The 22,742-nt window shown below is 40.5% G+C and overlaps 1 protein-coding gene across 1 annotated transcript; it reads right to left on the bottom strand.

Moving 5' to 3' along the window:
* Positions 1-8,508: 8,508 nt before the first annotated feature.
* Positions 8,509-22,569, bottom strand: cyp24a1 (cytochrome P450, family 24, subfamily A, polypeptide 1). Its single transcript, XM_014168178.3, has 12 exons — positions 22,107-22,569; positions 21,745-21,935; positions 21,555-21,648; positions 21,361-21,454; positions 20,956-21,047; positions 19,875-19,986; positions 15,572-15,723; positions 14,723-14,889; positions 12,890-12,968; positions 12,571-12,768; positions 10,719-10,830; positions 8,509-10,233 (listed from the first exon to the last, which is right to left on the bottom strand). The coding sequence occupies exons 1-11, from the start codon at positions 22,365-22,367 to the stop codon at positions 10,720-10,722; spliced, it is 1,551 nt and encodes a 516-aa protein (XP_014023653.1). The 5' UTR covers positions 22,368-22,569; the 3' UTR covers positions 8,509-10,233; position 10,719.
* Between the last annotated feature and the right edge of the window lie 173 nt (positions 22,570-22,742).

The following is a 22,742-nucleotide window of genomic DNA, read 5'->3' on the forward strand; positions in this document are numbered from 1 at the left end:
CACAGGACCTCTAATTAGTAGCCTGTCAATCTTGAGACTTAAATATAAACACAAATAAATATATCCTCGATGAAAACCTGTCTCTGTCTGTTTTCCTATTTAAGTGTATCGAGTTAGATGCAACTCTTCCAACCGTTGCTACGGTACACTCTAGCCTCCTCAATTTCAACTCTGGACCTAGAAGCCAGTTCCACTGGCTTTTATTATTATTATTGTTTTCCTCTAACCCTACCACCCCTCCCCTAATTAGAATAAACTGATGGACAACAACATTTAGGCTTCTACTTCCAGCTTATACATACTATATTCATATTACGGACACAGTATATTTTACATTAGTTATCTTTTGTTTGTTTTTAGTCCGATCCTTCAGCGACCCTCAACCGCTCCCATCTATCTCTGAAGACCATCTCGTTTTGATTTCTATTTGCCATATATTTTTCAGCTGTGCTGTGATGTTTCACAAAAGTTCTGAACCTTTCTATTCTCATAGTTTCTACAGATTGTAATTTAAAGAAAAAAAACGTTTTCTAAGAGTATTATATTATCGATCGATTAACTTTCAGATCACCCAGCAGTGCTATTTGCAGAGTTAACTCCAGGTAAATCTTGCAATTCTTCAGCCATTCCTGAACCTGCGACCAAAAACAAGCTACATTTGGACAGTACCAAAACAAATGATCTAATGATTCTGTCTCTTCGTAGCAAAATCTGCAGAGCTGAGATGGTTGTATCCCCCATATATACAGTAGCAGTCAAAAGTTTGGACACACCTACTCATTTAAGCATTTTCCCTTATTTTTACTATTTTCTACATTGTAGAAAAATTGTGAAGACATCAAAACTATGAAATAACACATATGGAATCATGTAGTAACCAAAAAAGTGTTAAACAAATCAAAATATATTTGAGATTTGAGATTCTTCAAAGTAGCCACCCTTTGCCTTGATGACAGCTTTGAACACTCTTGGCATTCTCTCAACCAGCTTCATGAGGAATGCTATTCCAACAGTCTTGAAGGAGTTCCCACATATGCTGAGCACTTGTTGGCTGTTTATCCTTCACTCTGTGGTCCAACTCATCCCATACCATCTCAATTGGGTTGATGTCGGTGATTGTGGAGGCCAGGTCATCTGATGCAGCACTCCATCACTCTCCTTCTTTGTCAAATAGCCCTTAAACAGCCTGGAGGTGTGTTTTGGGTCACTGTCCTGTCTAAAAACAAACGATAGTCCCACTAAGCGCAAACCAGATGGGATGGCGTATCGCTGCAGAGCGCTGTGGTAGCCATGCTGGTTAAGTGTGCCCTGAATTCTAAATAAATTACAGACAGTGTCACCAGCAAAGCTCCCCCACACCATCACTCCTCCATGCTTCACGGTGGGAACCACATATGAAGAGATTTTACATTTACATTTTAGTCATTTAGCAGACACGCTTATCCAGAGCGACTTACAGTAGTGAATGCATACATTTCATATATATATATATTTTTTGTATTGGCCCCCCGTGGGAATCAAACCCACAACCCTGGCGTTGCACACACCATGCTGGCGTTGCAAAAACCATGCTCTACCAACTGAGCCACAGGGAAGACCATCCGTTCACCTACTCTCCATCTCACAAAGACAGAGATTGGAACCAAAAATCTCAAATTTGTACTTATCAGACCAAAGGACAGATTTCCACCGGTCTAATGTCCATTGCTTGTGTTTCTTTGCCCAAGCAAGTCTATTTTTCTTATTGGTGTCCTTTAGGAGTTGTTTCTTTGCAGCAATTCAACAATGAAGACCAGATTCACGCAGTCTCCTCTGAACAGCTGAGGTTGAGATGTGTCTGCTACTTGGTAACTCTGGGTCTTCCTTTCGAGAGTCCTCATGAGAGCCAGTTTCATCAAAGCGCTTGATGGTTTTTGCGACTGCACTTGACGAAACATTCAAAGTTCTAAAATGTTTGTCTTTTACCAAATAGGGTTAACTTCTGTATACCACCTCTACCTTGTCACAACACAGTTGATATGCTACAACGCATTAAGAAGGAAATAAATTCCACAAATTAGCTTTTAACAAGTCACACCTGTTAATTGAAATGCATTCCAGGTGACTACCTCATGAAGCTAGTTGAGAGAATGCCAAGAGTGTGCAAAGCAGTCATCAAAGCAAAGGGTGGCTCCTTTGAAGAATCTCAAATATAAAATATATTTTCATTTGTTCAACACTTTTTTGTTTACTACATGATTCCATATGTGTTATTTCATAGTTTGATGTCTTCACTATTATTGTACAATGTAGAAAATAGTACAAATAAAGAAAAACCCTTGAATGAGTAGGTGTGTCCAAACGTTTGACTGGTACTATATATAAGAATTTTGTATAATCATTTAAATTGAAAAACTGTGTGTCCACTGCCTTTTTCATTGTTCTCTTGTTCTCCTCTAATCAGTGACCTGGGCCACCAAATCATTATCAGGTAGAACAGAAAAACAGCAGGTTCCAGACCAGGGTAACAGCCTATTCTGCCCTTTCCCAAGCAGGATTACCCCTAATGCAGACTTCGACTATGATCTAATATGTTATCCTTGTTTTGAACAGGATTACCCCTAATGCAGACTTCGACTATGATCTAATATGTTATCCTTGTTTTGAACAGGATTACCCCTAATGCAGACTTCGACTATGATCTAATATGTTATCCTTGTTTTGAACAGGATTACCCCTAATGCAGACTTCGACTATGATCTAATATGTTATCCTTGTTTTGAACAGGATTACCCCTAATGCAGACTTCGACTATGATCTAATATGTTATCCTTGTTTTGAACAGGATTACCCCTAATGCAGACTTCGACTATGATCTAATATGTTATCCTTGTTTTGAACAGGATTACCCCTAATGCAGACTTCGACTATGATCTAATATGTTATCCTTGTTTTGAACAGGATTACCCCTAATGCAGACTTCGACTATGATCTAATATGTTATCCTTGTTTTCAACTCACACAGTCATCCATACAATAGTTATCTTCAGACCACATGTCATTCCAACTCTCCAATGAAATGAGAAAATAAACTGTACACATTCCTTTACACATGCTTGGAATTGAATGAGGACTACCAATGCAGTATTACTTACAGTTATTCTAAAAACAGCCCATTATACTCAGGCATATGTCTATGGGGCGTGAGGTTCACAAAATCCTATTTAGTAGGCAGGGTCATCAATTGCTAATGCTAATTCAAGACCTGTGGCCTCTTGCTACCACTACTGCCAACGTCAGCTAACTGTGAGAAACATTTACACACATACCGATGACATGGGCAGTCGTGTGGTGTGTATAAACAGCATTGATACCATGCACTCAACAACTCTTAAAATACAGACTTTTCAGTCTGACTTTAAACAAACTATAACTTATGAAGCTTCATAGTCCTTTATAAGGCCTACATAAATGCTTCACAAATCATTTATTAGAACAATGATCATGCTTTATACTGTATATGGATATATGACTTTAAAACTTGAAAATAAGAACAGATAGTTTACATCTGTTAATCAATTATTTGTATGGCATCTACGTAGGCTTTATAAAGGGCTTATGACATTTTTATCTAGCTGAAATGTATGCACAATGATGATGGAAACACATAATAGGCTAAATGAATAAAAAACTATTAGTATGTATTAGCAGTTAGTCATGAAGTCATTGCCTCTGTCCAGCTGCTTTTCTAGCCTGCTTCCCAGTAGGCTTTTTGAGTACGCAAGAAAAGGAGAGGAGTCGTTGATGGCCTATGCTCCCAAAGGAGCGATGCGCCTAAGCGAGTATGTAGGAAAGTAAGAATAGGATGTTTTGTAGTATGTGACATTTCTTAACTTTGAGTCAGGATGCTTTTCATCTAGTATGAATTTTCAATATACCTAATTACCACTTTTTGTAAGGAAAACTATTTCACTTTTGTTGTACGTAATTATAGGTCATATTTCATAGAAATATGGAGACACTGGACAGTTCCTTTACTAGAATGTTCTAAAAATAATATGTAGTATGGTTAATAGATAGTCAATATTTTAGTAAGCAGTAGGATAGTAGAGAATTCAGTCATGGTCATAGTGAAGGATTATTTATCAGTACTTCCTCTTCCATTAATTATTGTACCTGACTCAAAATTACAATGTATTTTGACTGATAAGGATCCAACTAGTTAATAAAGAGCTATGTTAAGATGATCTTACCACGGTGTTCACACTTTATTCATGTCACCCTGCATCCCACTGCTGGCTTGCCATTGAAGCTAAGCAGGGTTGGTCCTGATCAGTCCATGGATGGAAGACCAGATGCTGTTGTTGGAGGGCCAGTAGGAGGCACTCTTTCCTCTGGCGTAAAAATAAACAACAATGCCCCAGGGCAGTGACATTGCCCTGTGTATGGTGCCGTCTTCCAGATGGAATCTTTTATTGTAAGACTAGGGGTGTTAACCCTGGTGTCCTGGGTAAATTCCCCATCTGTCCCACATGGCCACCTAATCATCCCCAGCTTCCAATTGGCTCATTCACCCCCCTCCTCTGTAATTATTCCCCAGGTTGTTGCTGTAAATAGAATGTGTTTTGAGTCACCTGGAAAAATAAGGGTTAAATGAATTATGCCTCTGATACACCAGTCACAATACCTCTGACTTTTACAGGAGCGTATAGTGACCAGCCTAGGATTCAAATAGTATCCTACGTTGTGTTTGCCTGCAGTGTCAAATGTGCTGGGACGGTTCCGCTGTCCACTGTGCCAGGCAAGCTCAATTACTGTAGACGACATCACTTTCAACAGCGTATACTCTTATTATGCATGGCCTTGTACTCACAAAGAAACTAACTACATTTGTTCAGCTCCACACGCATTTCAGGTGAATGACACTTGGCAGCGGTCCAAAGCAAAGACCATGTTGAGAAACCGAGGGTAAAGTTACTCTCACCTTTGTTATAACACTTGCCAATGTTTTTGTGTGCTTTACGTCAATGCTTTGAGTTCAAAACTTGTGAAATAGCAGAACATGAGGAAAATATTGAATCTGTGTCAATCAGGTGGTGACAGACAGTCCCCTTTGGGAAAACACATACCGTAAACATGTTGCATGTGTACACAGTGTGATATTTTTAATGGGGATTTTTTTTTTTTCTGGCAATCTGGTCCTCGTAAAAAACTGGGACTTTAGTCAAATATCATGATAGGTGAATACACTTTACTTTAGAGGCCACCAATAAGGTCACACATACAGTGTTGTGCAGTCATGCTTCAAATACAGTATCTCCATTATATGTAGTAAAAAAAAACATACAATACATTTTTCACTTGAGGTGTTATGAATCTACTTAAAAAGGCATGTTAACCCTCATAACATATTTTACATAAATATATTAGTCATTTTGAACCCTAGAAGAAACTATTGGAAAAATGAACAATCATAGCAGAATTTCAACTTAATTCTTATCAAAACATTATTAGACATGTACAAAAATAAAAATTAAGAAAACAAAGCAGACTGTTATTTTAGCAAAATAACAGTTAATTTGCATATTCTGTAAAACGAAAATCTACATTTTCCCCTTAAATAATGTGCAGATTTTTTTTCAAAGTACAATCCACATTAGTACTAAAAACCAGATTCTATTCTAGTACCGTTTTGTTTTTTATAATATTTTTTGTAAATATAGATTTTGACATATTTCTGTGGTAAAAATGACTGCCATTTAAAGGGGCGGTACACCAACATTTTAAATATACTTATTGAAAGAAAAGTGATTAATTAATTCATCCTGCTAGACAATTACCAAAAATATGGCTTCGTTTTTTCTTTTTATTTACTTACCCCACAGCCAGCATTATCATTGCTGCTAGTCATGTAATGGGGGTTGTAAAAGGTCTATTACAGGATGCTTCAAAAAGCATGGCCAAATCCTGAAAGTCACTTCAAACCAAATGTTATAGCAACCCAAATACTATTATGCGTTGCACATATAGAAAATTGTAGGATATTATAAAAATTGGTATTTATATAACATTTCCTGTAGAATAACTCTTTTTGGGGGGGAAATACACACCAATACAGCACTATGTGTACATTCAGAGGGTAGCTGGGGTATATTTTACAGTTCTACCAACTATTCATATCACTGACAGACTTTAATGAGGTAATTGTGATTATACCTAGGTCATGCCTAGTTATAACCAGTTATAACCATAGGTGAGTACATATGGTGCTTCATTTCATCAGGTGATCTGTGTGTCTGGTCAGAATCAGGTCACCCCCCCCCCCCAGGATAGACTTATATTATGACCATTTTGATACAGAGAAACTAAACCATGATCTTGATTTATTAAGAACAAGTTGATTGACAAAGTCATGAAAAATTGGGAGAATTTCATAAATCACATTTGGGCTATGAACAAAATGACTCCAGTCGGTAGGTAGTATGAGGGTTAAAAAAGCATGATATGCTATATGATGCTATAACTATATTATAATGATAATACTATTAACATTACTACATAATTATTCTTACTATTTCATTATTACTACATGTATACAGCATAATTTTCTTTCTTGTATCACATTTATTGATTTACAGTAGCAATGTCTTCTTGAATTTCCTGTTGTACTCAACTTTTCGCACCCATGTATACTGAAATAAAACAAAACTAAAATAAAACGTTGAAGTAGACTACAGATTCATAATATTTTCATAATGTCAACAGAAATCATGTAATAGAAAATTACATTATTATGTAATTCAGTCCAAATCTCGTGACATGACTTGAAGTATATGTTTGAACAGTAGATGGCAGAACTACACTATCTTAAATATCCAGCTGTGCATTTCAAATCAGTGTATTTGAAATCAGTGTATTTCAAATCAGTGTATTTCAAATCAGTGTATTTCAAATCAAAGGACCATAATAAAGTACTTGCAGCTTTGGGCAATGAATAACAGGTAGACATAACAATGAATAACAGGTAGACATTACAATGAATAACAGGTAGACATAACAATGACTAACAGGTAGACATTACAATGAATAACAGGTAGACATAACAATGAATAACAGGTAGACATTACAATGAATAACAGGTAGACATAACAATGAATAACAGGTAGACATTACAATGAATAACAGGTAAACATAACAATGAATAACAGGTAGACATTACAATGAATAACAGGTAGACATAACAATGAATAACAGGTAGACATTACAATGAATAACAGGTAGACATAACAATGAATAACAGGTAGACATTACAATGAATAACAGGTAGACATAACAATGAATAACAGGTAGACATTACAATGAATAACAGGTAAACATAACAATGAATAACAGGTAGACATTACAATGAATAACAGGTAGACATAACAATGAATAACAGGTAGACATTACAATGAATAACAGGTAGACATTACAATGAATAACAGGTAGACATAACAATGAATAACAGGTAAACATAACAATGAATAACAGGTAGACATAACAATGAATAACAGGTAGACATTACAATGAATAACAGGTAGACATAACAATGAATAACAGGTAAACATAACAATGAATAACAGGTAGACATAACAATGAATAACAGGTAGACATTACAATGAATAACAGGTAGACATAACAATGAATAACAGGTAGACATTACAATGAATAACAGGTAGACATAACAATGAATAACAGGTAGACATTACAATGAATAACAGGTAGACATAACAATGAATAACAGGTAGACATTACAATGAATAACAGGTAGACATTACAATGAATAACAGGTAGACATTACAATGAATAACAGGTAGACATAACAATGACTAACAGGTAGACATTACAATGAATAACAGGTAGACATTACAGGTAATAACAGGTAGACATTACAGGTAATAACAGGTAGACATTACAGGTAATAACAGGTAGACATTACAGTTAATAACAGGTAGAAATTACAGGTAATAACAGGTGACATTACACATTTTGTATGTGTGGTGATCTTCTTTCTGCATAAGAATTTTGAAGTAAAGTGAAATTAAATATAATTGAATATGATGCAATATAGTCAATATTTTTCCACATTGCAAAGGTATCCTTAAAGGATCCCAATTGGTTTAAAACAGTTTAATATAATACATCTTATTCTTATCAATAAGACTGTAAAACAGAATTTATATAATTGTGTGAGCCTGGTCTATCGGAATCTGCTGACTTGCGACCACACATTGGCCCTTGTGGCATGGGATGTATATAAACCCTGTACTGGCCAAGCTTTGAAGCCACTGGTCGGCCATATTGGCGCCCACCAGTAGGAGCAATCCTCCATAGGAATGAATGTAATTCTACAGTATTTCAATGAAATGTTTCAAGGACAATATTACATGTATTTAAGTATTTTTTTTTTGTAGTGGGGACAGTAACATTAGCAATGTAAAAAAAAGTGTTAAAATTAAAAATGTCAAAAAGTATACTCAAGGGAAAATGTTTTCATACAGATTTTTTTTTTTTATGTTTAGCTCACATAGTATTATTTAAAAGTATGCATTAAGATGTATGTAATAGAATAAACGTGGCAAAAAAAGAATTACATAAAAAAATGCATTTCTATTGGTTCCAAACTATTCTTCAACACAGTGCTCCCTATCAGTCATCTAGAGTACATATCAATGATTGTTTTAAATCAAAATCAAATCAAATGTATTTATAAAGCCCTTCTTACATCAGCTGATATCTCAAAGTGCTGTACAGAAACCCAGCCTAAAACCCCAAACAGCAAGCAATGCAGATGTAGAAACACAGTGGCTAGGAAAAACTCCCTAGAAAGGCCAAAACCTAGGAAGAAACCTAGAGAGGAACCAGGCTATGAGGGGTGGCCAGTCCTCTTCTGGCTGTGCCGGGTTGAGATTATAACAGCACATGGCCAAGATGTTCAAATGTTCATAAATGACCAGCATGGTCAAATAATAATAATCATAGTAGTTGTCGAGGGTGCAACAAGTCAGTAACACAAGAGTAAGTGTCAGTTGGCTTTTTCATAGCCGATCATTGAGAGTATCTCTACCGCTCCTGCTGTCTCTAGAGAGTTGAAAACAGCAGGTCTGGGACAGGTAGCACGTCCGGTGAATAGGTCAGGGTTCCAGCAGGTCTGGAACAATACCTTCACTTTCATATGTGTATTCCTCTAACTCTCTCCCCTTTTTTTAAAAGACGTTATGTCAATAAGGTACATGCAAATGCTATTGTATACTACCTGAAATACACTCAATTCCCAAAGCAGAAATTAACAATATTACCATTTTTCAGCAGAATATGCATTTCTGGTATTAATACCAGATAAGTAAAACCAAACATTTACAGTGAGATAAACGTACGAAATTATAATAAACCGCTACTTGTAATATTAAAAACAACTCTACCACATACCTGAATGGCAGCGGGGGGCAGTGTATGCTGAGATATAATCTCTATTACATGTTTGGTGGTCAGACTACAGCTGCACTACGCTGTGTGAATAGTTGATATATCTGATGCTGGTGTGACTGAATAGCAGCCCTGAGCTGAGCACAAGAGCCAGTAAGATTACCATATGGTGTATTCCATGACATTTTCACACACAAATATGATGATATACCAAAGTCAGACATTATTAGGTCCTTAGCTTTTGTCTGGAGCGATGATACAGTTGTATTCATCTTAAATCATACTCTGCAAAGTCATTTCAATTTCAAACATGAACATTTCTGCAACAAAAACAGAAAGTGGATTAAATATATACAAAATGGTATGAATATATTCTCTCTAAGAACTACAATGTGCCATGTAGGCCTACATCATGTTGACACTATAATTGCACTTTTACACAATGAAAAATAAACACAAGTAGACTTTTTACATGTATATAATTTACCATAAGATCACAACGTATACAAAAGTCATCAGTTCATTAATATATTTGACATAATAGTTGTTTAAGATTAGTGGGCAGTATAGCACAAGTGACATAGTGATCAACACGTAGACTAACTGTCATATTTAATAGTTTAAATATATTTATGTTAGTTTGAGGTATATTGGACAGGATTACATAAATATATATTTATATCTGATATAGTTCTTATTTACAGAGCAGCAATACGTGGAGTCTCTCGGGACGTTCAGGCCCAGAACTATCACCTCCCTGTTGTGAAGTCCAAATGGTCTGTATTTGATCTGTTCAGGAAAAAATAACATATGGAATCAAATGTAATATTTAAACACGTGCTGATATGTTTCCTAACTGTTTGCGAGTTTAATGTAACTTTTTTGTAGTTTCCCCCATACATTATTTTATATGCTGTATTTATGTGTTATATACATTTGAGATTTGTTATATATACAGTACCAGTCAAAAGTTTGGACACACCTACTCATTCGAGGGTTTTTCTTTATTTACATTGAATAACAGGTAGACATTACAATGACTAACAGGTAGACATAACAATGAATAACAGGTAGACATAACAATGACTAACAGGTAGACATAACAATGAATAACAAGACATTACAATGAATAACAAGACATTACAATGAATAACAAGACATTACAATGAATAACAGGTAGACATTACAATGAATAACAGGTAGACATAACAATGATTTAAGTGTTAGTCTATGGATGATTTTGAGGTATATCCAAGAGTGAGTTTTATTCTTACCTCATCGTCTGATGAAAGTCACAGGGAGCTCACGGTTGGGAACTAGCAACCCGGAATGGATAGCATCAACTGGTTCACAATCTGTCGCCACAACTTCATAATCTCTGACCACCTTATAGAAAGAGGGGAAGAAAGAACAATCATTAGATAACGAAGGGCATGTAAAAGGAACATCAGTATCAAATGAGGTAAGAGTCACATGGTGAAATAAAAATATTTTTCAAATTTGAAACTATTGTAGGACAACGTCTTCTTGGAACAACTTATATGCAGTGTATTCGGAAAGTATTCAGACCCATTGACTTTTTCCACTTACTGTTACGTTACAGCCTTATTCTCAAATGGATTAAACTGTTTATTCCCTCATCAATCTACACACAATACCCCATAATGACAAAGCAAAAACAGGTTTTTAGAAAATTTAGCAAATTTAGCAAAAATATATTTTAAAAACTATCACATTTACATAAGTATTCAGACCCTTTACTCAGTACTTTGTTGAAGCACCTTTGGCAGCGATTACAGCATCGAGTCTTCTTGGGTATCACGCTACAAGCTTGGCACAGCTATATTTGGGGAATTTCTCCCATTCTTCTCTGCAGATCCTCTCAAGCTCTGTCAGGTTGGATGGGGAGCGTCGCTGCACAGCTATTTTCAGGTCTCTACAGCGATGTTCGATTGGGTTCAAGTCTGTGCTCTGGCTGGGCCACACAAGGACATACAGAGACTTGTCCCGAAGCCACTCCTGCGTTGTCTTGGTTGTGTGCTTAGGGTCGTTGTCCTGTTGGAAGGTGAACCTTCACCCCAGTCTAAGGTCCGTTCATCTTTCCCTTGATCCTGACTAGTCTCCCAGTCCCTGCCGCTGAAAAACATCCCCACAGCATGATACTGCCACCACCATGCTTCACCGTAGGGATGGTGCCAGGTTTCCTCCAGACGTGACGCTTGGCATTCAGGCCAAAGAGTTCAATCTTGGTTTCATCAGAACTGAGAATCTTGTTTCTCATGGTCTGCATCCTTTAGGTGCCTTTTGGAAAACTCCAAGCAGGCTGTCATCTGCCTTTTACTGAGGAGTGGCTTCCGTCTGGCCACTCTACCATAAAGGCCTGATTGGTGGAGTGCTGCAGGGAAGGAAATTCCAGAGGAACTCTGGAGCTCTGTCATAGTGACCATCGGGTTCTTGGTCACCATGCTGACCAAGGCCCTTCTCCACCGATGGCTCAGTTTGGCCTGGCGGCCACCTCTAAGAAGAGTGATTGAAGAATGATGGAGGGCACTGTGGTACCTCTACACAATCCTGTCTTGCAGCTCTACGGACAATTCCTTCGCCCTCAACGCTTGTTTTTTGCTCTGACATGCACTGTCAACTGTGGGACCCTAAATAGACAGGTGTGTGCCTTTCCAAATCTTATCCAATCAATTTAATTGACCACAGGTGGACTCCAAGTTGTAGAAACATCTCAAGAATTGTCAATGGAAACAGGTTGCACCTGAGCTCAATTTCGAGTCTCATAGCAAAGGGTCTGAATAACTATGTAGATAAGGTATTTCTTTTTTTCTTTTTAATACATTTGTGAAAATGTCTAAACACACCTGTTTTTGCTTTGTGATTATGGGGTATTGTGTGTAGATTGATGAGGAAAATGTTTTATTTACTCCATTTTAGAATAAGGCTGTAAAGTAACAAAATGTGGAAAAAGTCAAGGGGTTGGAATACTTTCCGAATGCACTGTATATTTAAACCTTATTCAAGAAGAGAGAGTAATATTCACTTTTTTCAGCACTACCTGCAGTGATATTACAATGTTGGCAACTTGGCGGTCATTTTGGGGATACAGGAGGTTGTTCTTACCCAGCAGAGTGCCAACTGCAGCTGTAGCTCTGCCAGACGCCGCCCGATGCACATCCTCTTCCCAATGCCAAACGGCACATGGGCAAAGGGGTTGATGGGTCTGCTTTCTCTTAACCAACGCTCTGGCTTAAATAGGCTACTGTGCTCAAAGTACTCCTCATTGGCACCGAGAGCATGGCTGTTGATCATCAACACTGTCTGCAAATGAAAAACAAAAATCTTGATTAGACATCAATCAAATGTACATGTTAATTAATCCGAGACCGTAGTCAACCGAACATGTGCTCTTAAATGAGGGAATTCGAAGTAATCCACTTACCCCCTTGGGAATGGAGTAATCCCCCAACACAGTGTCTTTGTCTAAGGTCCGACTCGTGAAGGGAACTGATGGCGATAACCTGCAGGAATTTGAAAACAGTGCTTGGGAATATAGCCTTGAAGCAGGGGGATGCATATACATGTAAGCTCTTTAGGATCAGTTAAACATACTTAAACCATTTCAAACGGAAAGTTGAAAGGAAATAGAACTAATCCCCTGTCAAACGTTGTAAGCATTCTCTGCGTGCGTTTACGCATTAAACTCTCAAAACACTTGTTACGTTTCAAACTCCTGTAACATCATCACGAGACTTGGTGTTATTATCGATGTAGTAGTACTAAGGTATTTAAGAACAACAACGTGACCCTACTGTTGTTGCTATAAGCTGGAGTGAATGGTCATCCAGTCGTTATACCTAGTTATCTCACTATAAACTGGAGTGAATAGTCACCCAGTATTCATACCTAGTTATCTCACTATAAACTGGAGTGAATAGTCACCCAGTATTCATACCTAGTTATCTCACTGTAAACTGGAGTGAATAGTCACCCAGTATTCATACCTAGTTATCTCACTATAAACTGGAGTGAATAGTCACCCAGTATTCATACCTAGTTATCTCACTATAAACTGGAGTGAATAGTCACCCAGTATTCATACCTAGTTATCTCACTGTAAACTGGAGTGAATAGTCACCCAGTATTCATACCTAGTTATCTCACTATAAACTGGAGTGAATAGTCACCCAGTATTCATACCTAGTTATCTCACTATAAACTGGAGTGAATAGTCACCCAGTATTCATACCTAGTTATCTCATTATAAACTTGAGTGAATAGTCACCCAGTATTCATACCTAGTTATCTCACTATAAACTGGAGTGAATAGTCACCCAGTATTCATACCTAGTTATCTCACTGTAAACTGGAGTGAATAGTCACCCAGTATTCATACCTAGTTATCTCACTATAAACTGGAGTGAATAGTCACCCAGTATTCATACCTAGTTATCTCACTATAAACTGGAGTGAATAGTCACCCAGTATTCATACCTAGTTATCTCACTATAAACTGGAGTGAATAGTCACCCAGTATTCATACCTAGTTATCTCACTATAAACTGGAGTGAATAGTCACCCAGTATTCATACCTAGTTATCTCACTATAAACTGGAGTGAATAGTCACCCAGTATTCATACCTAGTTATCTCACTATAAACTGGAGTGAATAGTCACCCAGTATTCATACCTAGTTATCTCACTATAAACTGGAGTGAATAGTCACCCAGTATTCATACCTAGTTATCTCACTATAAACTGGAGTGAATAGTCACCCAGTATTCATACCTAGTTATCTCACTATAAACTGGAGTGAATAGTCACCCAGTATTCATACCTAGTTATCTCACTATAAACTGGAGTGAATAGTCACCCAGTATTCATACCTAGTTATCTCACTGTAAACTGGAGTGAATAGTCACCCAGTATTCATACCTAGTTATCTCACTATAAACTGGAGTGAATAGTCACCCAGTATTCATACCTAGTTATCTCACTATAAACTGGAGTGAATAGTCACCCAGTATTCACAGTTGTTTTTGAATTACCGAGGGCATGGGTGGTTCGACATTATGCAACTACTCCATTGATTTGGAGTTGAGAAAAATGTATGCGTGTACTCCGTCAGTATCTGCAACAGTATGGCTATTTCAGATTAAGATCTGAGGAGTACCGATAGCCTATAGCTAGCCTACTTAATGTGTTTTGCACTTGTGTTTGAGTGACATACAGTACAGTCTGTGACTTTTTGCATCAGTGGAATGTCTTACTGTACCTCATGGACTCCTTGAGGCAGGCCTTGAGGTAGGGCATTCTCTGGAGGTGCTCAGCGCTGGGAGTCTGATTGGCAGGAAGAACCTCTCTAATTTCCTGGAGCAGCTTCCCCTGAGCGCATGGGTTACGGGAGAGGTTGAAAATAGCCCACAGCAAGCTGTTGGCAGTCTGGAAAGAACATCAACAGAGAGAGAGAGAGAGACAGAGAAAGCAAGAGAGAGAAAGAGAGAGCGAGAGAGGCAGAGAGAGAGAGAGAGAGAGAGAGAGAGAGAGAGAGATGTCAGACTCATTCAGAGAGATACTATGAACTGCATTCCATAGAGGGGTCCTACAGTTAATGGAGCAGCGGAATGTGAGGGGATCCTCAGGGCCATTTCGTTCATATCCGGACTGCAGACCAAATCACTGTTGAAAGGTCAGTTGGTTTCTTCTCTCACAGGGAGGGAATACCACTTAAAATGTGGAATGCAAAAAGGTCAAAGTAAGGAATGAAGTAAGGAGAAAAGTCAACAAAAATAAAGGATTGGGTATCATGTTTTCCCTTCTTATTGTTCTGAAAATAGAATAGTGAAATAGGCACTGGTGCAAGTGAATGATAAATCTGGCCCTATCCTTGTTTGATGGACCGAGATTCAAAACCGAGTCTCAAGACTGTTAGCCCGCTAAAGCTAATGCCTAGGCATAAAGCAAGTCGTCAGGTCTCAAGCCACGTTAGTCATCGCAGTTCACCTAGAAAACTGGAGGCCCTATCACACTTCAATGTTGTGACGCTAAATTATTAGCAAGGATACTCAACATGCTAGCGTGGTTCATCGAACCATCTCTGTTACATTTGTCAATTGATCCTTACCGTCTCCACTCCTCCAATCTGGAGCTCTGTGATGGCGGCGTACAGCTCCTTCTTGGACAGGTGACTGTGGCGGTAGATGTCACACAGAAAGTCGTCACTGGGCCCCGTTGCCTCTGTGTGGCGCTTTATCTTCTTGTCTATGTAGACTTTGGCTAGAGACAACAGGAAGAGACAAACAGGAACTAATAAACTGATGGATATATACAGTATAAGGTAACAATTACTTCACATATTTTCCATTTTTAAAGCCATTCTAATGGTCAACTTCATTCCCCAAAACATGGATTCCATTTGAGGAAAGCTGCAACCAGTCAGAAAACAATGATAATTGTAAACATCTAAAGAGATGAAGTCTATAGTAAACATGCCATAAAATGACCTCACTCACTTCCACTCCCTATCGCTTCTTTCAAAAGCCCTCAAACACCTTTCATCTCCTGAACTTGGCCACAAGCGCAACATACAATTGTTTAAGCATATGTTGCAGAAAAGTGATTCAAATATTTTTTTCTGAATATCGATCTTAAGGGGGTTAGCCATCAGTGACAGAGTTGACAAGCCACTGAACGAGTTGACAACAGATACTCAAAACAGACATATTTTTGCCTCTAAAAATACAAGTTCAATACAAACATTTCTAAAATATGGTAAATTATTAATGATGTTTTACGGAGTCGACAACAACAAAAAAATCTTCATTCAAGTGGTATACAAAATAGCAATTAAGTTCTTCCTCAGTTGCTTTATAACTCTAAAAACGAATTACATTTAACATATTTGAACTAAAATTCATATTCTATCAGGCAGATAGAGTTGGCAGTTTATTGTTGTGACCATGGCAATTTCGATATTGTTTGTTTAAATCTATCAAAAGTAGAGAACTTTCCAGACCATGAGCGTCTTGTTACACTACATGTAATGAGGACATGAAGAAAGGGTCCTTATGGTACAGCTGTCCCTGCTTATTCCTGATTCATTTAGGATTTTCGACAAATCTGACAGAGTTCACCAAATCTCTGGACAAATTTTTTAGGAATTACAGTTTTGATAGAAATTTTCTTTAAAGTCACAGAAGGCTATTGCAAGAAACTACATTAGATAACGTTTCAGTTAATAACCATTATTGCCATTTATTTTTATTTTAAATACTTTTTGGAAGTGTTTGAAATTTGAATCCTTTGCTCCGGACAAGGGCATTTCAAGGCATAGAGCCGACATGGAAATTAATAAAATTGAAAGTATTTAGAAAATTCCCAAACAAATATTTTCACTTATAAAATTCCTGTAAATGCAAAAGCTCAAATAATGCAACTAAATCTTTTTTTTTTTACTATAAAAAGAAAGTTTCCCTGCCGAAACAAGGATGGTCCCAACTTTCAAGAATACCTGAGCTAATTTCCTTCCCATTTTGCCATGAGACTGAGAGAAAATGTTGCATTTTTAAAGCTAATTTACTGTAATTAAGAACATTATATCATTCATGGCTATCTGGGGGGCCCAACTTCCGGGGGGGACCAACCCGGGGGAGGGGGGGAACCCCCGAAGCTCATTGGCCCCCTGCCTCGGATGTTGTGCTACGCCAGTGAGTATGTCGTGTGTGTGTGTGTGTGTGTGTGTGTGTGTGTGTGTGTGTGTGTGTGTGTGTGTGTGTGTGTGTGTGTGTGTGTGTGTGTGTGTGTGTGTGTGTGTGTGAGAGGGGGGACAGGTGCCTACAAGCCACTGCCGAGCAAGCAACACAACAAACGATCAGTAGCAAAGCCCTGAGCCAACATTCCACTCCTCCCTCCTCCCCTCCATCCCGCCATCCCTCCCACTATTACAAATATTTGGGAGACTTCTCCCTCTTAGGTCATCCGGTTTACTACCACTCTGGCTGTGTCATGTAAGAAGTGGAGAGCCAACTGCATTGATCACAGAGGCACCCGGTTCATATCTCTCTCTCTGCTATCACCTGACTGGAAATGTGCTCAAAACAGTTTGTAGGTCATACGTCATCTGGAGAAAGAGCTGCAAAACACGCACTGTGGTGTAGGGATTGGGGGGTTGCCTAGGGAGGGGTTTAAAGTGAATGTGGCGGGCTTGAGGTTTGGAGAGGAAGTTCCTTTAGAGGGAGGGTGGCTGGACGTGAGAGCGGGAGTTGAGGGGTTGTAATGGAGGTTGTGAGTTTAAGAAAGGGGGAAAAGAAGATGGGGTTGTTTTAGACGTGGCTGGGAGCCAGATCAGGGGTCATTGAGGTTTCAGCTGGGACACGGAGGGGAGGTTTCAGGGGGGACAGAGGGGACATGGAGGGGAGGTTTCAGGGGGGACAGAGGGGACATGGAGGGGAGGTTTCAGGGAGGAGAGAGGGGACGTGGAGGGGAGGTTTCAGGGGGGAGGAGGGGACGTGGATGGGAGGTTTCAGGGGGGACAGAGGGGACATGGAGGGGAGGTTTCAGGGGGGAGAGAGGGGACATGGAGGGGAGGTTTCAGGGAGGAGAGAGGGGACATGGAGGGGAGGTTTCAGGGGGGACAGAGGGGACATGGAGGGGAGGTTTCAGGGAGGAGAGAGGGGACATGGAGGGGAGGTTTCAGGGGGGACAGAGGGGACGTGGAGGGGACATGGAGGGGAGGTTTCAGGGGGGACAGAGGGGACATGGAGGGGAGGTTTCAGGGGGGACAGAGGGGACGTGGAGGGAAGGTTTCAGGGGAGACAGAGGGGACGTGGAGGGGAGGTTTCAGGGGGGACAGAGGGGACGTGGAGGGGAGGTTTCAGGGGGGACAGAGGGGACGTGGAGGGGAGGTTTCAGGGGGCAGAGAGGGGACGTGGAGGGGAGGTTTCAGGGGGCAGAGAGGGGACGTGGAGGGGAGGTTTCAGGGGGGACAGAGGGGACGTGGAGGGGAGGTTTCAGGGGGGACAGAGGGGACATGGAGGGGAGGTTTCAGGGGGGACAGAGGGGACGTGGAGGGAAGGTTTCAGGGGAGACAGAGGGGACGTGGAGGGGAGGTTTCAGGGGGGACAGAGGGGACGTGGAGGGGAGGTTTCAGGGGGGACAGAGGGGACGTGGAGGGGAGGTTTCAGGGGGCAGAGAGGGGACGTGGAGGGGAGGTTTCAGGGGGGACAGAGGGGACGTGGAGGGGAGGTTTCAGGGGGCAGAGAGGGGACGTGGAGGGGAGGTTTCAGGGGGGAGAGAGGGGACATGGAGGGGAGGTTTCAGGGGGACAGAGGGGACGTGGAGGGGAGGTTTCAGGGGGGAGAGAGGGGACGAGGAGGGGAGGTTTCAGGGGGACAGAGGGGACATGGAGGGGAGTTTTCAGGGGGGACAGAGGGGACATGGAGGGGAGTTTTCAGGGGGGACAGAGGGGACATGGAGGGGAGGTTTCAGGGGGGACGTGGAGGGGACATGGAGGGGAGGTTTCAGGGGGAGAGAGGGGACGAGGAGGGGAGGTTTCAGGGGGGACAGAGGGGACATGGAGGGGAGATTTCAGGGGGACAGAGGGGACATGGAGGGGAGGTTTCAGGGGGGACAGAGGGGACATGGAGGGGAGGTTTCAGGGGGAGAGAGGGGACGTGGAGGGGAGGTTTCAGGGGGGACAGAGGGGACATGGAGGGGAGGTTTCAGGGGGGAGAGAGGGGACGTGGAGGGGAGGTTTCAGGGGGACAGAGGGGACGTGGAGGGGAGGTTTCAGGGGGGACAGAGGGGACATGGAGGGGAGGTTTCAGGGGGGAGAGAGGGGACATGGAGGGGAGGTTTCAGGGGGGAGAGAGGGGACGTGGAGGGGAGGTTTCAGGGGGGAGAGAGGGGACATGGAGGGGAGGTTTCATGGGGGACAGAGGGGACGAGGAGGGGAGGTTTCAGGGGGGAGGAGGGGACGTGGATGGGAGGTTTCAGGGGGGACAGAGGGGACGAGGAGGGGAGGTTTCAGGGGGGACAGAGGGGACATGGAGGGGAGGTTTCAGGGGGGACAGAGGGGACATGGAGGGGAGGTTTCAGGGGGAGAGAGGGGACGAGGAGGGGAGGTTTCAGGGGGGACAGAGGGGACATGGAGGGGAGGTTTCAGGGGGAGAGAGGGGACGAGGAGGGGAGGTTTCAGGGGGGACAGAGGGGACATGGAGGGGAGGTTTCAGGGGGGACAGAGGGGACATGGAGGGGAGGTTTCAGGGGGGAGAGAGGGGACGAGGAGGGGAGGTTTCAGGGGGGACAGAGGGGACGAGGAGGGGAGGTTTCAGGGGGGACAGAGGGGACATGGAGGGGAGGTTACTTTAGAGGGATGGGGAGGGGAGTGAGAGTCAGGGGCATTGAAAAGGTGTTAGAGATGTTTGTACCTGTGCTGAATATACGGTCCCATGCCATAGTGTGGGCCTGCCACGTTTTGGTGTTCAGTTTTTTGTGGAGCTTCACTGGCGTGACCATCATCATGCCAAATGTGCTCATCATCTACAAAGATATATATATATATATATATATATATATATATATATATATATATATATATAGAGAGAGAGAGAGAGAGAGAGAGAGAGAGAGAGAGAGAGAGAAAGAGAGAGAGAGAGAGATACTTTAAATGTAACAATCAAATAAAGACATACAGTAAGAATGTATTGTTGCAAGTAACCAGTCATTTCCAAGGTCTTCCTACAGTATTTCAATGGTAATGTATAGCACATGGCCATGGTTACTATAACAAAAAATGTTATGACCTTTTTTACGATGTTTTTGTCTCCTGCATGTGGTATTATTGATTTGCTCCAGTAATTTACAGCCAGCCCCGAGCCGAGAGATAGTCTATTGCTACCTCAGTAACTGTCGCTGTGGTAATTATAGCCCACTCAATTTAAGTGAACTCAATGACCTGCGCTCTTTCTATAGGCTCAGAGAGCGAGCGCGAAATCTAGCTGTGTCACAAAAATCCGGCGTTAAGGAAGCTACATCTGAAGTGTCATAGACGACAAATTGCAAGAACAGTTCACTAGAGTCAGATTGTTAGGAGAATTTAATTTAATTTAGTAATTTTTCCTATTAACGACAAAAAGTGAGAATTAGGCACACAAAAAGTGTTTCAAGTGAGTATTAGGCAGGTCTGAAATTATTGACTACTGCACATAAGTTTTATGATATTTTTGCAAAGACAGTAGTGTGTAGTTCCAGTACTTAGCTACACCGCTACATGGCAAAAAAGTAGTTAACTATTAAAAACACAAGCAAAATGATAATGTAGTTCAACTACCACCAAGCTACTGCAAAATGGAGTTCAATTCTTAGTTGAACTACATGTAGTTCACTACTTCCCAACACTCCAGAAAGATCACTAAGGTTATCAAGTCGTGAGTCTTCAGCTGCGCCCACAATAGTCTACCTTTCACTATGCAGATAGTAATTCCATGTGTAAAATCAATAACCACTTACTGTTTTTATGGACATGATAAAGGTCATTGCTTCCTCGTTGACGTTGTCATGCAGAAGTCCGAATCTTTTGTCATAGAGCACTAAACAAATGGCTGTAAGCATAACGAGGATCAACAATTAAATCATACCAATTTGAAAACATTAATTGGTTAACAACATTAATTGATTTATGCATTTATGAATTTATGAATGAATTTATGAATTAATTAATTATTTCTGAGTAACAAATCAATTATACTGTGTATTCATTCTAATAAGAGGTTTACTAAATTGTGTTTTTTGATACAATAAAATTATATTTAGAATAATGTAATGTATTTAATACATCTGAATTACATATAAGCAACAATTGATATCTAGCTACAAATATGTTATTTATTTATAGCCTAATCATTCAATACGTACTCTCCATCGACCATTTATTCAATTCGAAGTACAAGTCCTCAAATCGTCCATTGTCAGTCACTTGTCCAATTCTACTAACGAAATCCGCCAACACCTACATTTTGGAGACAGGAATTACACTAAATACCAGACATTATTTGATCAAATTCACGTTGAACTGTGCTGTTTTAACGCAGAGAAATTATCTTACAAACCTGATTTATTTTTCCATCAAGTTTCGCGACTTCGGTGGGTTTCATCAATTTCTGCTGAAATGCGCTTCTCACCCTCTGCCAGTCTTTCCCTTCCCTAAAAAACATGCGGAAAAATATGAGCTATTTTATCTGTATACTTCTGCTAAGCAAATAGCTTGATATCATATTAATATTGATAAGTGCTACTTACAGAATAAGAAGTCCATATGCCTCGTCTCTGAAGTCTCGGTATGCTTTCCAGGGTTTAATCTCCAGACGCTGCGGGTAAACGCTCTCCTTTCTGTAGAGCGTTTCCAGCAAGCAAGGTGCGCCAATGTGGACCGATTCAAAGGAGCCGAGTTTCATCCGGAAAATCTTGCCGAATTTCTTATGGTAATCAATCTAAAAGAAAGAATTATCATACACAATACATTTAATTCACCCAAAACAGATTTGATTATTTATTAAACTAAATTAACATGTGTATATTTTCTCTCGAAAATGCCATTTTATTTTCAATGCTTAATCTTATTATTCCTATAGCCTAAATATAATAATTGTTTTATCATTTACCAATGCATCATGTTGTCTTTGCAGCCCTCCTTTGCGGAGTAGTTCTATCAAACTGCCAAATAAGGGCCAATTGGTGGGTCCAGGTATCGAATCAATGCTCTGAGTTTGCGAGGGAAGACTTTGTCGACAAGGCTCAACCACCGCAGCATCCTTCGGGTCCAGGGCGCACACTGAAGATGTTGGCTTGAAGTGCTGCAACCAAACCGTGTTCTTTTTTAACAATTCGGCTATCTGTGGTACCTTTTGGATTTGTGCCCTCATTCTCAAGCAGCGATAGGCTAATAGCGGATATGTACTGGGGCACTTGGCGCTCAACACAAATGAATCTATTTGCGTAAGTTGTTGGAAACTTGGAACTGCTCAGGCTTCTCGTTTCTTGGAACTGTCACACCTTCCAGAATATATATATACTCTGAGAGTGTTTATTCCGGACGAACCCATAACCAATCAGGGATCAGTCCTGCATGGTGTAGCCGTTGAGCCCACACCATTCATTTATGGATCAATGTTGTGACGATCGCATGACTCCAGATAGACCGAGGAAGTGCCCTTGCCCCCGCTTTATAAATAAACATATCGGCCTAAACTGAAGGTGAACGGAAGGTGAAGCGGTTCGCTTGAACCATAGTGGAGTCC

Source organism: Salmo salar, chromosome 22, assembly GCF_965601325.2.
Source record: "Salmo salar chromosome 22, fSalSal1, whole genome shotgun sequence".
In the NCBI taxonomy this organism is placed as follows: Eukaryota; Metazoa; Chordata; class Actinopteri; order Salmoniformes; family Salmonidae; genus Salmo; species Salmo salar.

Excerpts from the sequence above, each read along its gene's own strand:
- cyp24a1 (XM_014168178.3), bottom strand. The coding sequence starts at position 22,367 with ATGAGGGCACAAATCCAAAAGGTACCACAGATAGCCGAATTGTTAAAA. Across the intron at positions 21,048-21,360 it reads GAATAAATGGTCGATGGAGA|CCATTTGTTTAGTGCTCTAT; the intron begins GTACGTATTGAA and ends TTATGCTTACAG. Across the intron at positions 14,890-15,571 it reads AGATTGGAGGAGTGGAGACG|ACTGCCAACAGCTTGCTGTG; the intron begins GTAAGGATCAAT and ends TGTTCTTTCCAG.